Genomic DNA, 20,850 nt, shown 5'->3' on the forward strand with positions numbered 1-20,850 from the left:
GTACATATTTGAGGCATGGGTTATACAGCATGACACCTTCAATTTTGCTCTCGTTGTCAAATGCGTCGTCTGCTAGCGAGCGCGCGTTCGTTGGGCGGACGCTGGCGGACGCCCGGTTTTTCTTGCAAAAGGTGTCTGCAGTAAAGTTCTTTTATGATTTTACTTGCATTGGTGCGCCCGCGACTCTTGTCGGCCGGTACCAATTGTAGATTTAGTCAGGTGAACTGCTGTTTTTAACATTGTGTTCTAAATGTAACACCTATTTTTTGCCACAGAGGCCGTCTATCTGCAACATGAAGCTACGAAAGAAAATGTTATTGATATCGTGTAATTTGACGCGCGCTTCTTGTCGGTGGAATATTGATCAGGGGGCAATTATCAAAGAAAACAATCTTATAGTGAAATAAACCAGGTTCATTAACTGCGTGGCGCAAAGAGATGCAGATGACCAATACTCTTCTAGGTAAATCTAAGGGTACATGGACAAATATATCCACAACATATATGCAAGAAAAAAAGTATCAACTATTCTAAATGCACTGATTGAAAAAGTGAGAACTCCCGTCCGGAATAAGCGTGTTTCTTTTAAAACCTGCACCAGCACCAGGTGAACCAATCTGCTTTCCGAGAAGAGGAATAAAGGTAATTATTGGACGTTAATATGGCCAACAGTTTTAGGGACAAGGTATTGCTTATGTACTCAGACTCATTTGGGAGACCAGGAAGTCATTACCAAAGTAATCTCCGTGGCTTGTCTGGCGATCTCCTCCAACGTGCCAGCAGGTGAAATGAAGTAGAAACATATAGTCTAATCGAAAGGTATTATCTATTCAGATCGTACTCGGCTTCAGAATTCACTAATAAAATTTATTGAATAGGCGTTTGCGTTCGAATGTAACCAATAACAGCACTTTTGAAGTCTCGAATGTGAGGGGCCGATGCAAGTGAGGAGTCCTCACTTCCGGATTCCGGATTAGTGTGCTGCTGGAGAGTCGTGGCTGTTGCGCAGAGGCGCACCAGTTCCTGAGAGAATTAACGCACGAGTGCTAATTGGTTCGCTTGAACGAGTTCCTAGCTGTCATTCAATAGAAACGTCCCGTTTTGGGACAGCCTGTAAATCTGAAAACTTAATTCAGGCAAGGAAAACATTTTTTTGACAGTCTCACCATGTCTGGAAGACTGTAACCCATTGGGCACCCATTAAAACTGGGTGCCCAATGTACAAGAGAACAGACTGGTGGGCTAGTTGGTACTGCATAACTTGAGACAAAGCGCAAAAAAAAAAAAAAACACGAGGACAAGAGAAGGAAACGAAGACGTAACGCTACTAACTGAATTTTTATCGCACATGGTTACCACATATATACCTTGGATGCCATTGATACCATGGTATATATGGGGTAACCATGTGCAATAAAAATTCAGTTGTTAGTAGCGCTACGTCTTCGTTTACTTCTCTAGTCCTCGTGTTTATTTTTGTTTTTGTTTTTTGCGATTTGCCTCAAGTTATGCCTAATGTAGCACCACACTTATTTTGTTCAACAAACACGGCAGATCTACAAATATGTTTACGTGTATGTGAGGCATGCCGTTCCTTTAAATACTTCATTATTGTCCTGATGATAGTGCACTGGATAACTTAAAGTAGCCGTTTATAATACAGAAGCTACTTAGTTCAGCGGATGTACAGTCGGGTATGGAATATAACATGTTTTTCACAGAACATGTTTTTCTCATAAATCAGACTCAAGAATAATTTCTATCGTTTACACCCCTAGAAAAAAGCCGAAGGACGCAGCTACCTTCTTTCTTTTTCTCTCTCTTCTTATTTAATTAAACAAATTCTGGCGTCTTACGTCTGGTGATAAGCTTATGAGGCACCCTGTTCAGTTCTCACCGCCTGGAGTTCTTTAACGTGCACCTAAACATAATTACACGAGTTTTTTTTTTTTTTTTTTTTTCATTCCCATCTAATTCCGCGACCTGGTTTGGACCCGTGAGCTCGAGTTTAGCAGCGCAACGCCATGTTTACTTATGAACAGCGAAGCTGTTAAGAACTACTTTCCCCACTGTCGCGTCCGCGTGTAGAAAAAATCCAGAAGATAGTGCAATGCCAGGCCGACCCGTGGCGGTGGTGACACAGGCGTCCCCATACGTGGGCCGATCCCAAAAATAGTACACTACCGGGCCGAACCGAAGCGGAGGCGCAGTTCGTCATTAAGGGGCCCACATACACAGCTTCGCAAGTCATCCTTCTTCACAGAGTGGAAGGGCACTGAGTTTTCTTTTGTTGTTGTTAAGCATCGACTGGACAAAAAATATCACACGGCTTACGGGCCAAAGAATATCATATATAATAGCTACCTAAAACTGTTTTCGCTGCCCGAGTGCCGACCGCAATAAAATAACGCGTGCCAATTACTCCGCGTTCTGTTATGCGAGGAAGACGGAAACATGAATGGAATGTTGCACTGCAGTTGTTTTTCTTTTTCTACAAGAATACTTCCCGTAAAGCTGAGTGCAGGGCGCCGGATGAGGCTTATTTGTTTAGATGGGATGGATTTTATTTGTTTGAAGCGGTAAGCAGGACCTTTACATAAGTTTTTTCCGTCTGCGTTTCGCAAGACCTACTGATGAAAAACTATATTCGCAAAGATACAGACGAGAGATATATGATGCTTGAAGAACAAGAAAAACATTTGTTCGCCAATGGGAACCGTACAATAACATAGTAGAATGAAAGCCGACACTGCGGCCGCAATGCACGCGTAGTCAACGAGCGGTGTTAAATATCAATAAGGTAAATAAAGAAGAGAAAGAAAGGTAGCTATTCCTAAGGCATAAATACATGTCATATCCAATTATAAACACCATTTGAGTGGTCTGATCGCAAACAGTAGCGCGCGAAGCAGTACGAACGACCCCGCCGAGCAGAATCGCCAGCAGTTTCCAACGGCGCGACCTTGATGCGGCCCAATCCGCTTAAATTCACTTCGATCGCAGCACCGCCACAATATTTTTCGTCGTCGCGCGCCTTACTGCAAAAAAACATGCGCCGCCCCAGCCGCTATTCCCACTCAACCGTAATCTAGTACACTCTAGTGGCGTCCAAAAGTCTACGCTCCAGCAATGGTTTCCTCTGAGTAACAAAAACAGATATCAAAGCCTATGGTTTTGTCCACGGAGGAATTTTGTCAATGCCTTCTTTACTGGATGCCCGCCGCGTTGCTCGCTTTCCCATTGTAGCGGCGGTTCCCTTAGTTCAGCATAGATTCCGTGAGGCGGCGCTTGTTGCCTTTTCAACTTCCGGCTAATGTGGCAGCGGCGGCTGAATGCTTCCGCCGGCGAGTTATATGCGCGGGCGTGTGTTAGCGAGCGTTATCGCGGGCCTCCGAGACGTTGACAGATGCCATGGTAATCTCAGAGGTAGCCGCACGTGATCGAAGTTGCAGGCATTCGCCATGAGAGGCGCTCCTTGCCTTTTGGCGGAGACGAGAAAAGAAAAAGGGCACGGAACCGAGTTTACCGGACAACGTGGCAGGCATCTAGTAAAGGAGGCGTTGGTTTTGCTGGTTTTGCTAACTGCAGGTTCAGCCAGTTGAGCTATTAAAAACGTCATATTTTTAAAAGGGCCCCTGAAACGATTTTGGCGATTTTCTACAAACGTACTGAGTCGTTAGAGTAGGTCCTTCTGATCATTAATTGACACATCTAAGTGCTCTGCGTAAAGCGTGTAATTTATTATAAGGTTTTAAAAATGCACATCGCTGTCGATCGCAGCGCACTGCTCGGCGGAATTTTAAGCCGCCCCTACCCATATGATGCAAATAACCCATATGACGTCACGTGGGCGAGCTATCTGATTGGCTGACCAGGGCGCGTGATCGATAATTTTTCCAACTTTATGGTAAACAAATGATCTTCGTAATAGTTGGAATGTTAGTTAATTTGTTTTTATAAAGAGAAAGTAGCAGAAAGAGAATGCACAAGAACAATTTTTCAGTACACTTAAGCACTTCCGGCACACAGCAAGTGTCGTCTGCTTGTGTTACAACGTACTCCATTTTGACGAGAGCTCCGCGGTCAGAGCACTATGATTCGACTTTGTTGCCTTGTGGACTGCAAACGTAGTGACTGGCAATATGTCAAGCTGCGACATCGTGTCCCTCTGCAGGGCAGCGTACGAGCGAACTTGCTGCTGCACATCGGACTGCCGCTATCCGATCGGTGCCAGGATTTGCGCGTTTGTGGCCGTCACTTTACACCGGAAGATTACTAACGCACTAGCGTTTCGCGAGTCCCGTATTAGGGCAAATGTAAGCGCAAGGGGACAGGGTCTGGCCGCTTGACTGTGCCGTAACGGGATGAGCCGAGATGAGCAGAAGGGCTAATGTGAATGGTCTGCACGGTGCAGCCACCTGGTGGCATAGAGCTCAACCATACACAGTAGCAGCAACGAAGCGTATTCTTTTTTGCTGCTGGTGCGTATTTTTCGCAGGAGTGTAATCAACACATTGTTTTTATAAATGTTTAAAATGTTTTACACTTGGTTAGAGCAATATTAGCGCTGTGTTTGGCTGGTTAAGCGCTGCGCCAACAAGTGTCTGGACCGTGCAGACCGATCAGGCCGCTCACGTACGTCTGCGCCAAAGTTCCTTCATCAGCTTGAGTTTATGCCTCCAGTCATTTGCCGATATGACCAGCTTGCCTGTGGCTAACGGAATACCAGACACGTTCGGCGCTACGACAGAATGCTCGCAACGCACGCTGCTTCGATAGCTCTCGCTTGGGGTCGACAGCCAAGCGGCTAGCGGAGAGGTTTCGCGCGGGCGGGGGCGGGCTTCAAAACAACCAGAAGTGGACGATGTGACGTCGCATCGTGACGCAGGACCAGTGAAGGCGGAGCTTAGCCCCGCTCGCTCGGCGAACGAGTTGAGGAGGAAAAGCATGGCTGGGGAGGAGGGTAACTTCTAATCGCTTGTAGCTCCATTAATACGTAACGCTTCACTTAAATTGTGGTGCGAATGTTCTACTTAAGCTGTACCCTACGCGTCTACAAAATTTGTCCGAACCGTTTCAGGGGCCCTTTAAATATTGCGTATCAGTTTACGAGCTTTTGAGTAAGCAGTCGAGCCAAGCGAAGTCGCTGCTCATACAAACCAATTGAGCAAGATGGCGTCGCCTTGCACGCATGTACTTTCGCGGCACCAGATGCTGTACAAGTCGAAAACGCCGCCCTGGAAAGAAACGTACCGCAACCAATGCAGGGAGAGGCTTCGAAAAGGAAGGCAAGCCTTGTTCGACTCTTTTAGAAGTACTGGAGAAGCATGTCACAGCGAGCAACAGCTCCGTTACTCAGTTACAGAGGTTGTTAGGGAGGAGTTGGACAAATTCCATTCTGCGTCTGCAGCTTCGTCTACAGCCTTCTTACCAAGGAGTGAAGAAAATTCTGCTGTTGGAGTACCGTGGGATGACGCTCAATTGAACGAACAATTAATGGAAGAAACTCTTGCTGCGTTGCTGGAGGAGGAATTGAACGTTTGGAAACAGTATGAAAGCATGCTTGCTTTGCAAAATCAGGAAATTGACGCTGCTGTGCACACGTGGAGCAGCGAAATCGTGGTGTGCCCTGTCTGCCTCAGGAATGATTTGAACAAGAAAGAAGGGCGCATTGTCTGCGCTTGTGGGCTGATAATTCCCACTGCACTGTCGCTGACAGAATTCCGACTGTGTGTCGAGCGTGTTATTGAGTCTCACTCGACACGTTGCCCGTCATCTCTAACCTTTTCACTGATCGAGGCATATGAACCTGCCTTGGTGTGCCTGTGTAACTACTGCGACTTTATGAGCAGTGTCCTGTGATTTTTCTGCTGTCGTGTTTGAACAATTATCAGTACAAGTGATTTTCTTTTTTTGACTTCGCTTATTACAAGCTGTAAAAGTGAAAAGTTACGTAAGCCATGGTCAGTCGACATGCGTTTTTCATTGGTGTTCAAAATTGTGGAATTCATTAAAGAGTTTGAAATTCAGTATCGTGCGATGTTTTTCTTGCCTCAAGAAACTGCGAAGCTCTCGCTGTTGAGTCAATCTATGGGTGCTACCCGCAGTGAAGGTGAGTACTGTGCCTCGTCACTTATTTTGGCATCGGAAAGAGGTGCTTTATTTCAGCAAAGGCGTAAACTCGTTAAACATACTTTGCACTTATCTGCTCAGCTGTTATAAAAACGGGGGGGGGGGGGGGGGAGTAAAGGTTCGTAGTTTGCGGCTGTGTCGGTGCTGCCATCTACCAACCTATGTGCGGACGAACTAGCAAGCGCATCCCTTTGCTGATTCTGGATGGCAGCACATCCCAGCGTTAGAAGGCTCTGCGATCAGATGGCGATCAGGGATTTAAAACGCCATTGTGCGGAACTTTAGATAGTTGTTTAAAGGGTTGTTTTGTTATGAAATATATTCCGTCTGGAAAACCACAATTCAATTATCAAAGCAGTGATGCGGGCATAGAATTAACCCTAAGGCTGTGCAAGCTTTGTGTGATATCGGTACGGCTACGAAATATGTCGCCACGAATTCAGCAAAAATTTGGTCCTAAGTAATGAATTTAGCTGAATATATCAGACCATACATTCCTAAAAATGCTCAGTCGGCGCCAAAAGAGCATACATGCTATATTCTAGGTAAATTGGCTTTAAATTGGCTAACGCATTTAGGCCATCTATCGGCGATATCGAGAGTGCGCATGTGAGTACACCTACGAAGCTCTCCGATTGGTTGCTATATGACGTCACAGTGTTGTTAGGATAAGCGAGGCTCCTGTGTGTGCGCGATGTCCCTTCGTCTCTATGCGCTTCGCGACATCTCTCTGCAGCTGGTGGTGCTCGTGGAATAGCTCCGTTAGGTTCTGTCAGGGCTGAAGCTGAGAGCAAAGAAAACAACGTCTGTTTTCTGAACGCTAACTATCTTGAGCCTGTGTCAGCCTTTGGCGGAGCCTCTGAAGTCATCTGCGCAGGTAGGTTACCGGCATGTTCTGCGAGTTCTGCATCGGAGCGCTGGGTGCGTCTCATACCCTTCTCACATGTCCACATTCATGTACTCAACTAGCTGGTACCATCTTGGATGGTTTTCAGTAGGTAGTGGTGGTTTCTTTGTAATGTTTCGGGCATAGGATGAATGGCAACATCGAGCCAGTAGCGTGCTCTGCTCCGCGCGCCTGCACGCAATTTTCCCGCTTGTAAGGCTTGAGTTAAATGCGGCCTGGAGCTCGCGCCCGTGTTAGGTTTAGTAGTCCGTTTGGCGTTTTTACGTAAAGAATGAGCCAGAAAAAGGCCGTTTACTCTTTGACATTGCGTCGCTGTAAACTGTGGTACAATGGCGCTTCTTCTGATCTCTGACAGCTTGGAGGCGAGGAATCTGTTCGCGGTCATCTGGCTAGGTTGCCACCATTTCCGAACATCCCCTGCCGAGTCACTTCGCTGCAAGGCATGCACGTGCTCTTATGACGGCTGCTGTCCGACGAGCCATCCTTCATCAAGGTTTGTTGTGCGTCATTTGTACCGTTTGTTCATACGTGTCGTTCGCTCTGAAATGTCAGTTATGCCCACTTTGGTCTCGTTACTTTCTTGTGCATTAGATAAGGGTAATTATAAATGGCTTGTACCCTCTGTATACGTATATGACTGCGAATATGGACCGACCTCTCTGCTATCGTTCCGCGTTCGAAAGCGCCATTATGTGCCAGCAGACTACTAAGCTTTATCTGTTGATGTCCCACTGGTTTTATTATTCTATAAGGAATCAAAGAGTATAATCCTATAGATCTGCTCCAGCGGTTGCATGCAAATTATGTCATTCGCGCGCGTTTCTTTGCTTGTTTTTTTTCTTTCGTGTGTGAGAGCGAAGCAAAAAAGTTTCTATTTAGGTGAGCTTTACCTGATTGAACAATCGAACTAACAGAATAGGGATACGGTAGTACCGTAAATTGCGGAAGAATTTCATCAGCTTCAGTAGGACCATGTGATATGCCGCGAGTTTGGCCTGTAGTTATTAATGAGTTAATTGTTGCTCTTTGCCTTCTCTTGCGTTTATGCCCTTCGAACGTGTTCGAGCTAATATGTCGTCCGTGTAGGCGTCTGTGACATTTAGCTTTAGAAGACAGCACTTCAATTTGGTTGATTTCCTATTCAAGCGAACTATGCCAAGTAAATGTTCTGTATGTACTCCGTCAGAATGATTATGTGCAGGAATTTGTGTAGAATTGGAAAGTGGCATATGTATGCAAGTGCATCTGCTGAAGCCGAGGGTTCGACCTCACCTGTTGCTGAGGCAGGTGTGGCATGGCACTGCTGTAGATTGCACTTGAGCGCAATGTTAGTTTACTGTTAATCTGTATCAAGAAGCTTAAATCAATGCTGCAGTACGTAGTGTGGCTGCGTAGCCCCACGGCAAACATTAAAATTGCTGTTAGGAGTACATCCGTTTGTTTAATAACAAAATAGAGTGCTAAAATTTTGTATTTGTAGTGGCAAGCGAACACTAAAAGCCATCGTAACTATCGGCCAATGTCGTTTGGATGCATGTGCCTCTATGCACATGCATCTGTGCACCTCTATGCACCTGCTTCAGCACATATTTTTGAGGGGCTGAAAACTCCAGGTTACCAGAAACCTATGCAACTGGAGCAGATGTTATGGTTCCTTTATTGAAAATTAATGCAAGTATCTCAATCTGTTAGGCTAGTCATATACTTAACCTGTATTAGACCAATGTTAGAGCATGTTAACAGGAGCCATTTCAAACTAGATTATTCCACCAAAATAAGAAAGTGCAAGGAATACGTCGTGGTACAATCTACTCTGGTATTCCCAAATGGATTGTACTATTAGCAAAATTTTATGCGTGCATGAAGTGCCTGCTTTAACCCAATGCTAAAGAAAGGGAAAATTGATTCCTTTTCTTGCTGTTGAAAAGCTGCTTTAATGTCAATAGCATACTACATATTGTTCTGAGGGAAAGTGTGAAGCATTGACAATATCTCTAAGCTTTTATGTGAGCTTTCTTCATGAGCAACAATGGAATAAAACTGTTCACCTTTGCAAGTTTCAGAATCCAAACATGGTGAAATTTTTGAGGAGACCACATTAAAATTTTAACATATAGGCATTAAAAAGTGTGCCTAAGTACAAGTACAGACTGAACACACTTGAGTGGCCGGCTGTGGAATGCAACAGCGGCCATAGCTGCTACCTTCAGGTACCTGATAGGTTCCATGTGTGTTTCTCCTATAGCCCATGGTACCTGGCGTGGTATAGCCCAGGCACATGGCAGGATTATGCGTGGTCTCGTTGCAGTGTTGACATGGGCTTTTCCTTTTGCAATAGATGGCGACCAACTTGGCCAAAGTGTGATTCAGTCCGTACATGTATTTAGCATTCATGTGTATCTTATTATGCACATGTATTTGTATCATGTTCTTATTGTTGTACTTGCAGTGATGTAAGCATGCTTTTTTTTATATATTGCATCACAGTAATTTATTCAACTTCATGTTGAAATGTACAAATTGTGGTCACCCGGAAATGGCCAGGATAGCCAGCAGCATCATCAAAAAATATGATGCAGATCCAATGCACTTGTTGTAATCGACATGAGGCAAAGCTTTCATGCAACGGTCAATTAAATTCTATAAAACTAACTGCAATATGTACAGTTGTCTATATTTTTCTGATGCAACATAAACTACTATGCAATGTTTGCTTATGCATCATACATGTGGCAACTTTAATCTTGTGTAATGTATACATATTTTGGTGAACTAGCTGAAATGTCAGCTTATTAAGACTTGGACCGACCTATGAGGCTGAGTTATGTGAGCCTGGTTAAGTAGAGTTTTGACTCTGTCTGAGTCTGCATGAGCTAGGCTGATTAGAATTTTGGGGAGTCTACACACATGCCAGATCATACCATGGAATAAAACAGAAAGCAGCTGCATCTCACAATCTGAGAAAAACAAGATTCAGATACACAAGTGTCATGCTCTCTTTTGTATATCTTGCAAGTTGCACAATGCTAATTTTATAGAGGTAGTCCTGACGAGATATGGTTACGAATTTATGCAGTAGTACATGTAATTGCAAACTCATTAAGAACTTTTGCCTCCATCTTGTTGGGCATGGCCTATGGCTCGCGATACATCTGCATACTTTATTAACTGTGGACGTGCAAGATCCAGCTACACTTGAAAAGATGCTATCATTTGCCGGAAGGGATGCAGCCAGCTGACTTCACTGCTCAGTTTTGATTTACTTTTGTTTAATGTGTTAGCTACTGTTTATAAAAACAACGTTTGCCTGCTTTTCACATTGTTGCATGTGTTTTACAGAAGGTAGAGAGAGAGAAGCAAGAAAAGGCAGGGATGTTTACGGCGAAGTAGTTTCTTAGAATACTGCAGCATGTTAGGACCAGCATATACAGAAGTAGTACAGTGCACTGAAGTGCAATATGCAATTACTGCATATTGCAACTGCGATTTCCGTAGCATGCAACCGAAATCGCACTTTTTGGTGTGATAAAAATCACATTATGTGAAACAGGCTTCATAGACTGACATTTGACGGCTGAAGTCATTCTGTTATCAACGGAGTTAATCACCTTGTAACAGTTGCAGTACAAAGATATTCTATCTGCTCCTCGGCATGCATTCAGCCATCTAGTTCCCCTGTGTATCCCAAGCTTCATTTTGTCTTCATAATTTCAGCCTCTTCAAAATTAAGGTCGTTCACTTGCACTAGTGTTTCATTCCTTAATATGGCTATTCAACTTAATCAGCAACCCCAGTGATCATGCCTGCATTTATAAACACAACAAATTGCGATATTCATCTTCAACATTGTAAATGTCACTTGGCTCGAATAAGCAAATTGTGGCGGGCATTCCCTACACACCAGCAAGCCAAGGTTCTGTGATCTACAATAGGGAGTTTTAGAAATACCGCACCCAATTTGGTTTGCATACCCAAAGCACACGTCCTGCTTGCATTCTTTTGTGCTCTTTTTGCACACTTTTGTACACCCAGCAGTTTGGTCCCATAACTTTGGGTGCATAAAACCCTAAAGCTCCCTAATGTCAAAGTTTAGCACTGAGATGCGATCTGCTGGCCATATGAGCAGGACAGTTTAATTAAGAACCCAACAATTGATATTCGCACATTAAAGGGTACGAGTGGTCTCGCCTTGTCATCAAGCTTCTGTTCACACTCTTGGTTGTCTTAACGCCAAGAACTGAAAACATGTCACACTGTGGTACATTTCTTCACCTGCTGAGAGAATGTTAAAGGTGCATGGCAGCTTATCAATTTTGAAAGGTTGTACAGTGCTCATTTCTTAGCATTAGGGCAGACGACCAACCAGGAGCTTCCTGAAAGAAACGAGGGTCAAATCCGATGGACCTTTAAAAGGTGCCCTTGGACTTGAACTTCGAACTTTATTTTCATGTCTATAAAACGTACAGATGAAAGGGGCACAGAAAAAAACAACCACAAATTCAGCTTGTCTAGGTCTGTGTCCTTATTGGTTTTTGGCAACATGTAACAATATGTGCATAAAGATAACACATGAGCACATGTATATGTAAAGCAATATAGCAATAAACATTGTGTGGATAAAATGGGACAACTTATACAAAGTTACTTTTGCACACCAGCAAAAACACCGACATGAATGCAGGAATATGCGTATCATGCATGTTACAGAAAAACAATGAAATGCAGACAAGATAAATCACTTTTCACAAGGGGAACAGAAATACAAAATTACATAAGTCACTATGCCATTGTGGCTTAACATGCATGTTTATCAGTTAAAAGCACAACCAAAAGCACTAAGGCATACATGCAAATAAAAGTATGAACGACAAGTTTCAGCACCTAATTGAAATGATAAATATGCTGATTAATGAAGAGTTAAGGTGGCAGTGCATGGCACAGCATTTGGTTCCCATAGTTTGTTCTTGGAGGCGGAATATGCCAACTTTCTCTGTGGCATGTGCTGCATCTACTTGTATTTAATGTTAGCCTTGACAAGTACTCAAGAAAAATTGGTGTTGCCTTTTTTTGTTGTTGTTAAATGTTTTAGTAAAAGTGTATTGCAGAATGATTTTATTGGGATTATATCTAATCAACAAAAAAAAAAATCGGTATGCACGTCAAATGAAGAGCTTGAGATTACACAGATGGTTTTGTTTTGCAATAAAAATGGAATGTTGATGTTATAGCTGGTTGTTAAACCCATACGAGATGACAGTAGTTAACGCAAGATAATAAACAAAAATTATAAAGTACGAGCTTCTCTTAATGGGTACAGGAAGCGTAATCTTATTAGTATTCTAACAACTTGTGCAAGTTATCAATAATCTTAACTTGGTCATTCCACAACATAATCTCTTGGAAAATTACACCTAAACTTTTGATTGATGGTGCTATGTCTACCAAAGCGCCTATTTTGAGATGTCCATTGATGATCTGCTTTTTGTTCTCCGATCGAAAAAGCATGCCTTTTGTTTTAGTAGTATTAATAGTTGATGAATTTAATGAGCTCCACTTGTTCTAGTGTGTCATTGGCAACACTTTGCAATTCTTAAATGTTTTTAGAAGTTATAAACTAGTGTCGTCGGCCTAGATAACAAATTGTGCCGTGATATTGAGAGTAGTTATATAATTTATATACAGGTTTAACAATAGTGGTCCTAGTATGCTTCCTTGAGGAGCCTCAGTGAATATAGGCAAATTTTTTTAACAGTAGTTATCTACAACGGTCTGATACTGCAGACAACTTTTAATTAAATTCAGGAATGTTCCCCTAAAGCCATAAATGTCAAGTTGTGTTAGTAGGGTATTGTGATTAATATTACCAAAAGCCTTTGAAAAATCATTAATGATGCCAAGAGTAACTAAATTGTCTTCAAAGCTTCGCAGAATTATCACTTTTGCATCAGTAAACCTATTTCTGTTGAGCAACCTTTCTAAACCGAAACTGGTAATCTGCAATTACATTTTGCTTTTTACAAAAAGAGGTCATTCTTGTATTAACTTCTCAAGACATTTAAAAAAAATAGGGAGGATTGATATTGGCCTATAATTTGAGAGCTCGTTTCTGTTGCCAGATTTAAAAAGGGCTCTTACCTTTGCAATTTGCATGCGCCGAGGAAATGGACCATTCGCCAACGAAAGATTGTACACATGCTCCAATACAGGACAGATTAGGTCTAGCTCATGCTTTGCTGGGTGAATCTGCAAATCGCGAGTATTGCAACTTTTGCAATTTCAAAGGCAAAGAAACGTGTTGTAGATTTAATTGTGTTAGTGGGGCTTAGTAATGCACTTTGATGACTTTTAGTTTCTTACTTACTCTGTGTAACGAGAGGGTCATAAGAATTATTCACCAGCAACACAAAATAAATGTCAAGAACCTCGGCCAATACCGTGCCTGATGTTGACTCATTATTTATTCTAACCCTTCTACATTCTCTGGCTGATTGTTTACTTGAACTAAACTGTTTAGTGTTTTCCAAGTGATATCGGTTCACATTATCGTTTCAACATTAGACAATTTCTCAGAATATTGCACTTTTGCTACTTTATTCCAGCATTTCTTAAACTCTGCTAAATCTGTTGTCTCTTGTGCCTAGGAATTGTTTGAAATGCACATCTTTTTGTTTTATCAATTTAAACATCCAAGGTTTCTTTGCTTGGATTATTGGCAGTAGTCTGTGATTAGTGTCAGTAATCCCTTCACTTCTACCTTCAGTCATTTCAGTTTCAGATACATTTCAATTCAACTAAGGTTGAATTCGAAGTCAACTTTCTTCCTGTGTCTCTATGAGTAATAACTGCCCTCTTGTGATCTTCTAATGTGTAGCATCAAGCAACTGGACATGTGTGCTCTTTCTAGCTTCCAAGTTAGTTAACAGAGATACATGGCTTATCTGTTAATTCACCATAGCCCAGTTTACATGTGGCGCATCACATTTCCAAGCGCATTTGGGAAAGGCAATGCGACGGCGTTTACATGTAGCGCAGTAACTCTCGCGAGAACGTAGCGCCACATGGTGTCGTATAAGGGAAATGCAGCCGACTGCCGGTGTAACTGGTTTCCGGTAGTGGGCCGAGTGCACGTTGGTGGCTGACTGCCGAGAAATAGGTTCGGGTAAAGCACGCTGGGGCGAGCGAAGTTGTCGGGGGGGACGCCATTTAGAGAAATAGTTTCGCATAGAGCACTCTGCGGCGAGCGAAGTTGACGTGGGGGACGCCATTTTGCTTCTGCTTCGGGCGTTGCTGTTTTGCAGCTTCACCAGCACGGCAGTCCCGCAGCTAATTCCTTCCCATAATTCCTAATGTGACAATCCTGCGTTTACATGCTCCGCGAGAGTCGACTCGCACCCGTAAAGCTACCCTCACCTGGCGCATTACCACTGTTTACATGAATGCGATGCGCTAGAAATGCGATGCGACACTGTGGCATTCATGTAAATGCGGCTCATGATTGCCTCAATTTACATGTGATAAGGCAACACAAAGGCAGTTGTTTGTCAAGCTAGCTTAAAATGCAGTACATATCACTGGAAAAAGTTGACTACGATAAGTTAACTTGACAGCTGTCAAGAAAGGAAAGACAATTTTTCATTAGGAATCAACCTCCCTCCATTGTCCTACTCAACATGTAAAATGGTGTTTTTGGTTAATACTGCACATGTACACATATTTGCGCTGTGAGAATTCAGTCATACACACTCTTTAGACAACTTGTAAAATTGTGGTGGACCTGTTATTTATAGTCATTACAGACCTGAAGTACAATGTTACTGTTGTGTTCAACAAACTTCAGAATCTAGCCATATTTGGGAACCTGCCAGCCACTAATTGGGTCTTTCTGGCTCCTCTGCTGAGTGTTGTGGAGCCTGTTTAACTGGCTGTGTAACCTAGTCTCCTTATGTGCCAGGATCTGCTCATGGAGGAAACACCTCCGCAGTATTCAAGCATTCACAGGAGTTACAATTAGAAATGAAAGCATGTATAGTAAGCTTTCACTAATAAACATCTGTGTTAGGAGTTTAGAAGCAATGAAAGTAGAACCTTGCACCTGTTTATAGCCTCAATGAAAAGGAGTTATACCTGCCACTTTTTTTTCTTGCAAAGTATAACAAGTGCCGAATACCGTATTGAATACTAACGGAAGTGTTAGACCCCATGCGGACTCTCGATTTTGGGAAGATTCATGTGACATGTGCGAGACAGCTCAACTTTCTCCTAACCTGATCACGCAGTCTTTCCTGTGCATGCAGGCCATAATGCAAGTTTTTTCTGGCGCTTCTAGAATCTTCTCGTAGCTATTGTTTTCACCAACTTTTCATGAAAACCTACAACGTAACTTGCGTGATCACTGGAGCACACTCATGTAAGGCCAACAAAAATATCTATTAGCCATGTACAAATTTTTCTGACGTTGCCGTTCGTTCTTGTTATATCTTAATTTTCTTTCTCCTTACTTGTACGCTGTGTTGGCGTTCACATCGCTGTACCTATGTCCAGTTTCTTGCTGCCTGTTGTGCTTCCCAGATAGGGCTGCAAATGTGCCGGTAAGCAGCGCCCTCAGTGCCGCATCTCTCAGTTTTGGGTATTAAAAACCCCGAGCCTCTGCTACGAATGTGTGAGCCTGCGGTATGTGTCCATGGAGGAAGGAAAAAGATAGGCGGGAACATACTGCAACACAATTGAAGCCAAACCTGGTGGCCCAACACGTGATCGCACGTCAAAGTGCACGGTTGGTTTTAGTGCTCCCGCTCTGCAGGCAGAGTCACGGCAGGGCAGCTGAACAAGTGCGCACTGAATAAAAACTACTGGCATAGCTACTGGGAACCAAACGTCTCAGCAAATCTTGATTCATGCTCCGTGATCTCGACGCAAGAGGTCACATGTGGAGCCACCACTGTGGCATCACGGAGCAATCGTTTGCCAAGGCTGGCTGCATGACATGATGCTCCATCCTATATTTTTCCTTCCTCCTAGTATATGTCCATCTGGGCTGTGCTGCGGTGTAAATTTCTAATAATTCCAAGCATGGGAGACATTGCATGCCCTGTACATAGTGAAGAAGAGAAAATGCTGTGCTGGATAAATACGAGGCTACACTCTAAAGAAAGTTTGCATCCTTTTGGGCTTATCTTGTCCCCAAACGATAATTGTCTATCTTGCTTCTTCAACTCTGCTCACCCCATACTTTCAGGCTATGAACAGCATGTGCGTTATCAGCGTGACGTAGCATTCTTGACAGTAAAGTAGCGAGCAGAGTTTTCGAGGAAGGAAACGCAAACGGGACAGATTACAATTATTGTTGTGGGACAAGATACATTCCAAAGGGTGTAAACATTGTTTCAGAGTGTACATGAGAAGTCTTTGAAGCATTTTGGCGGTGCTGCTGCTTTGGAGCACAACTCAAGTCTTACGAAGTCAAGCTGCTATGAATGAAGGGTCCCGAACTTACGGTTGTGCCCATTAGCTTTAGGCGCAGCAACTCAAATTCGTGGTTCCGGAATAATTATGTAATTGACTGATTAAACTAATGAATAGAATAAAACCGCTGCTAGCTTTATCACCATGACTGACAGTCTGAGTGGCTCTGTTAAGTGTTGACGGTGGCTTCTGTTAGACGGTTGGTCACAAACATGCTTCCGTGGCCAATGAATAATTCCCTGACACTGAGCATCATTAATTCGCACAATTGAGTTTCTGCACTCTGTGTGTTTCTGAGAACGAAAACAGTGCAGGTGCAATTGTTTCTTTTTTTGTTTTTTAATTTTTTTGCATTGCTGTTCAGTTGTTAAAACGAATTATGTGACAGCACTAAGTGAAATTTTTATCAACATTCCCCTCGCTGCATGTTGAAAATGACTTGGTGCCACTTCAGCCAATTTTGTTTTGTCATCTCTATTTTTGCAGTCCCCGCTTGTCGTTCAATGAGCTCTTGCTTAATATGCAGTTTCACCACTCATCAGAAGCAGGCTTCAAGACCTTTGTAATGTTTTATGCGTGGCAGTTTTAGATTAGCGGGTATTCACAACTGTTTCAGAGACTCAACGGCGCTGTTTGCTCCCCCTTTTAATATGAAGTTGCTAGGTTAAGAGCGGAGCGCCCTTTTGAGGAGCTGTGACTCGGGCCTTTTGCACCAAATGCAGATAGTTCTTCCTGTTGCTGAACACCAGACTAGTACATGTTACAGAAAAAAAAGTAACCGATCACAATTTATTACTTCATTCAAAAAATGCAATGGATTACAGTGACCATTTACTTGAGCTCGAAAGTAATAATTACTAAAAAGTAATCAATTACTTCTGTTACATTCCTCCCAACTTAACAAGTACAAGCTGGCCAGGTTCTTTCAGTGCATCTTCTGCAGCCCTTTACACAATAATCTTTGCTAACAATTGCTTTTCAAAATTTTCGTCCTGTTATCTCTTGTTGCGAAGACATTAGGGGCTACGACATTGAAAACTCGTTCAGTGTGCGCGCTGGAAGGAATTGCCGTGTTGTAATGAAAGAACGCCTTGCGCGCAAGATTTTGGTTACTCAGTGTCGCGATGCTTGCGTCTGTCTCCTCTATGAAGCGCAGTGCTACAGTGTTGCAGGGGCTCAAAGAAGGCGCTCCCGGTAGCGCCAATGAAAAGCTGAAAAAAAAATTCTTCCACACACTATTCTGGAAACTGTAGGCGATTTCCTGCAACTTTTGTGTGAAGTGGCCATCCGCATCGAGCCATAGCAATGCCAGTGCAATTCGTCGGCCAACTTCTGCCGGTGAAGAGTTAGGAAACAAATACTCAGCAGCGGATTTGCCTCTCTCAATATGCACAACCGCGAGGCTGTTGCGTGGCACGTCTGCGGGCGTTTTACTGTAGTTCCCGCCGAATTCATGTTCAAAGCTGCCTCGCCTGTTGTCTCGTCAATAAAATGACTGGTTTCTGAAAAAAGTAACTCATCAGTTATAAAACTACCAAAAATGAAGTTGATTACAAGTTATTACACGTAATTCGTTATATGCACAACTCTGTGTGTACACCCAAATAAGTACAGAAATGAGCCTGAACCGGTATCGCGTAGCAATTCCTTCGATTCGATTCTATGCCACTCTTATCATCCACCGATCACGGCCTGCTGATCGCATTGATAGCGCGGCCTGAGCGCCATTCTGATACTGACGAAGCGCGACAAGGAATGGTATTGGATTAGAATTGAATCGTTACGGCAGAATGCGCAAGCAAAGCAAGCAAGCAAGCCCTACTTCCTGGTGACAGTAGACAGTTTTAGTTCCACGTACGTAGAAGCACTATACGTGCGTGAAGATCTTGCGGGATCTAAATGCGCATGCACCGAACGCAGGGAGGTCCGTCGCGTCCCACATTATACATGACGGGCTTTGCGAGCTAGCAGGCAGAGAACGCAGCACAAGCTACCACGTATGCGCTGTTCGCGAAGTGCGAGAAACACGCGATGGTTACCATTAGTCTCGTCTGAAACGAACTTGGCGGGAGTAGCGTTGCCGTATGCTGGCAGAAGGTGCCAGTAGACCACGCGGAAGCAACGATTTGTCGCTTTAACGGCTTAGAGCGAAAGCTTTACTACGCCATGTCTCCCAAGGTCATTGATCGCGTCGCAATGACCTTGAGCCGCCGGAGTGCAAGTGTGGCAGGTGTGACGTTACGCCACATGATCCGGTGCGGAGAGGCGTCGCGGCTGCGCTCGCTCGGAGCCTCGCCGCTGGAGTACCACGTGACTAGGCGAGGGTTAAAGAGCCCCTCACCAGGTCTGGCCATTTTGAGCTGACAAGCGCAGAGCATATATTACGCGATAACAATCCTGTCTGCTAAGTATTACATCGCTACGCGCCACGGAAAGATCTGAAATTTCAATCCGAACGCCGTTTCCCTCTTCACTCGCGGCCGCCACGCTCCAAGCCGGACGGTGTCGTAATCGTGTCCCTGCGCCTACGTAATCGTGTCCGCAATGTGAAGTCGCTCGTGGTGACACGTGACTTCGAGACTTGTTCAAAACATCTGTTATCTGTGCGATCTGTTGCTTGAATTGACGAATTGAAGTTTACAAAAATAATAAAACACACAAACGGAATGTCTGCGTGTTTTTTGTTTTACTTCGCACCGAAGCAAGAGAGATGGTACTTCCGCTTCGTCTGCTTGTCCCCACTCAGATATTGGCCCCTGAAGTTGCGTTACGCGGTAGCCTAGGCGCAGCGCGCGTGAGGTTCTTTGCCTTCATCCCCCCCCCCCCCCTTTTTTTTTTTGTCTTCCTTACCGCAATTACTTTCAGGAGCTCATTTCAGTGCGTAGTGTTAGAAGTACGAACGATGAAATGAACCCGGAAAAGAAAGATGATTCTGCCCAGAATGCAGTTGCAAATAAAATCGAATGTGGCGTATACGATTACATAGGACCTGTTTCAGCTGGAGTGACCACTTATAGCAGTACCAAAGAGCGGTTTTTTTCTGCAGCAAATTATCTCTAATGGAGGAGGTCGAACAGCACGTCCAACGTACAGCTGTCTAGAAAAAGTATCTGATTTTATGAGTAACTTTTTGGCACAAGTACAAAGCAAGCGCGTGTTTCAAGCTGGTCAATATGCAAAACATTTACAACCTGCCGCGGGGTATCGCTGGTTATGGCGTTCTGCTATTGAACGTGAGGTCGCGTGTTCGATTTCTTGCTGCGGCGGCTGCATTGCGTTGGGGATGCACTGCTAAATGTCCGTGTACCGTGCTTGGTAAAGAATCGCAAGTGTTTAAAATTAATCCAATGCCCTGCACTACGGCGTTGCTGATAGCCCGCTGTCTAATGAGAGCCTTTCTGCGTTGAAGTCGCAGTTAGCCGCGAGCCAAAGTTCCCCTTAAGAAAGCAAAATTCTACAGACTGCCGAAAGCTGAATTTTGATTGTCTCAGTATGAATAAAGAGCCTCTAGTTAAAAAACTGGTCCCGGTAGCATCTGCACCAAAAACAAATATCGCAATTATGTACACTGTATGTTAGGTCCTATAAAGATGACAAATGTATATGTATAGCCAAAAGTAGCATCGTTACATTGCTTTAGTCCGCTTGAAATGTTCCGATAGACGCATATAGTTTACAAAATTGCAATGTTTCTTTATTTCCGAGTTAGAGCTGTAAACTTGCTGCTGGATTTTTTCCGAAATTTTCAGTTCCTGCAATTCTTAAAAATAGACATTTAAATCAGAACGAACTGTAGATAGATAACGTATTGGCTTGCAGCTCACCTAGTCGACATTGGCTCAGTTTATTCCGCGCAATGCGATTTCTCTATTGCAAGGTTGAGGTAGGAGCTCCCAAGTTAAGCATCCTCTTAATCTTACCGTGTTTGTTGTTCCTTTCCACTGCATCGTACGCTTATTGTGACACTTCTTATGTGATGAAGGAAGCATGCAAGGCACAAGCTTTGTGATATCTGATGTTTTTCAATTGATAGGTATTTAAGCACGAATCGATAAAGAATGAAATGTGCACAAGTTTTCTCAGCGAGAAGCTGTTGCAAATGTCGATTACAATCATGCTTGGTTGGGAGCTGAGATTGTACAGGACACTCGTTCCTACCAGAAACTATGCGTCAGCCGTACTGCGCATCTGAAATGGGAGGCGTTTTTATTCGCAGTTCGACGAATGATAGCGAAATGAATCTTATGCTGTGACGTATGATGCGGATTCTAAAAAGTAGTGAGCGAATTGCGAGCCCCCGCGCCGCCGCCGCTGAGCTGCCGAGTGTCCTGAGACAGCGATCACGTTGG

The 20,850-nt window shown here is 43.7% G+C and overlaps 2 protein-coding genes across 2 annotated transcripts in view; both read left to right on the forward strand.

Moving 5' to 3' along the window:
• Positions 1 to 5,115: 5,115 nt before the first annotated feature.
• LOC126548562 (RPA-interacting protein A-like) lies at positions 5,116 to 6,029 on the forward strand. Its single transcript, XM_050196789.3, has one exon. The coding sequence runs from the start codon at positions 5,173 to 5,175 to the stop codon at positions 5,860 to 5,862; it is 690 nt and encodes a 229-aa protein (XP_050052746.1). The 5' UTR covers positions 5,116 to 5,172; the 3' UTR covers positions 5,863 to 6,029.
• Positions 6,030 to 6,823: 794 nt separating this feature from the next.
• Positions 6,824 to 20,850, forward strand: part of LOC126547925 (influenza virus NS1A-binding protein homolog) — an 84,555-nt gene continuing 70,528 nt past the window's right edge. Inside the window, exons 1-2 of the mRNA XM_050195986.3 lie at positions 6,824 to 7,009; positions 7,395 to 7,532. The gene's annotated coding sequence lies outside the window, so the exon portion shown is untranslated. The remainder of the gene's footprint in view (positions 7,010 to 7,394; positions 7,533 to 20,850) is intronic.

This window comes from Dermacentor andersoni, chromosome 1 (genome assembly GCF_023375885.2).
Source record: "Dermacentor andersoni chromosome 1, qqDerAnde1_hic_scaffold, whole genome shotgun sequence".
In the NCBI taxonomy this organism is placed as follows: domain Eukaryota; kingdom Metazoa; phylum Arthropoda; class Arachnida; order Ixodida; family Ixodidae; genus Dermacentor; species Dermacentor andersoni.

Bases quoted from the DNA above. Each gene is read 5' to 3' on its own strand.
- LOC126548562 (XM_050196789.3), top strand. From the start codon at position 5,173: ATGGCGTCGCCTTGCACGCATGTACTTTCGCGGCACCAGATGCTGTAC.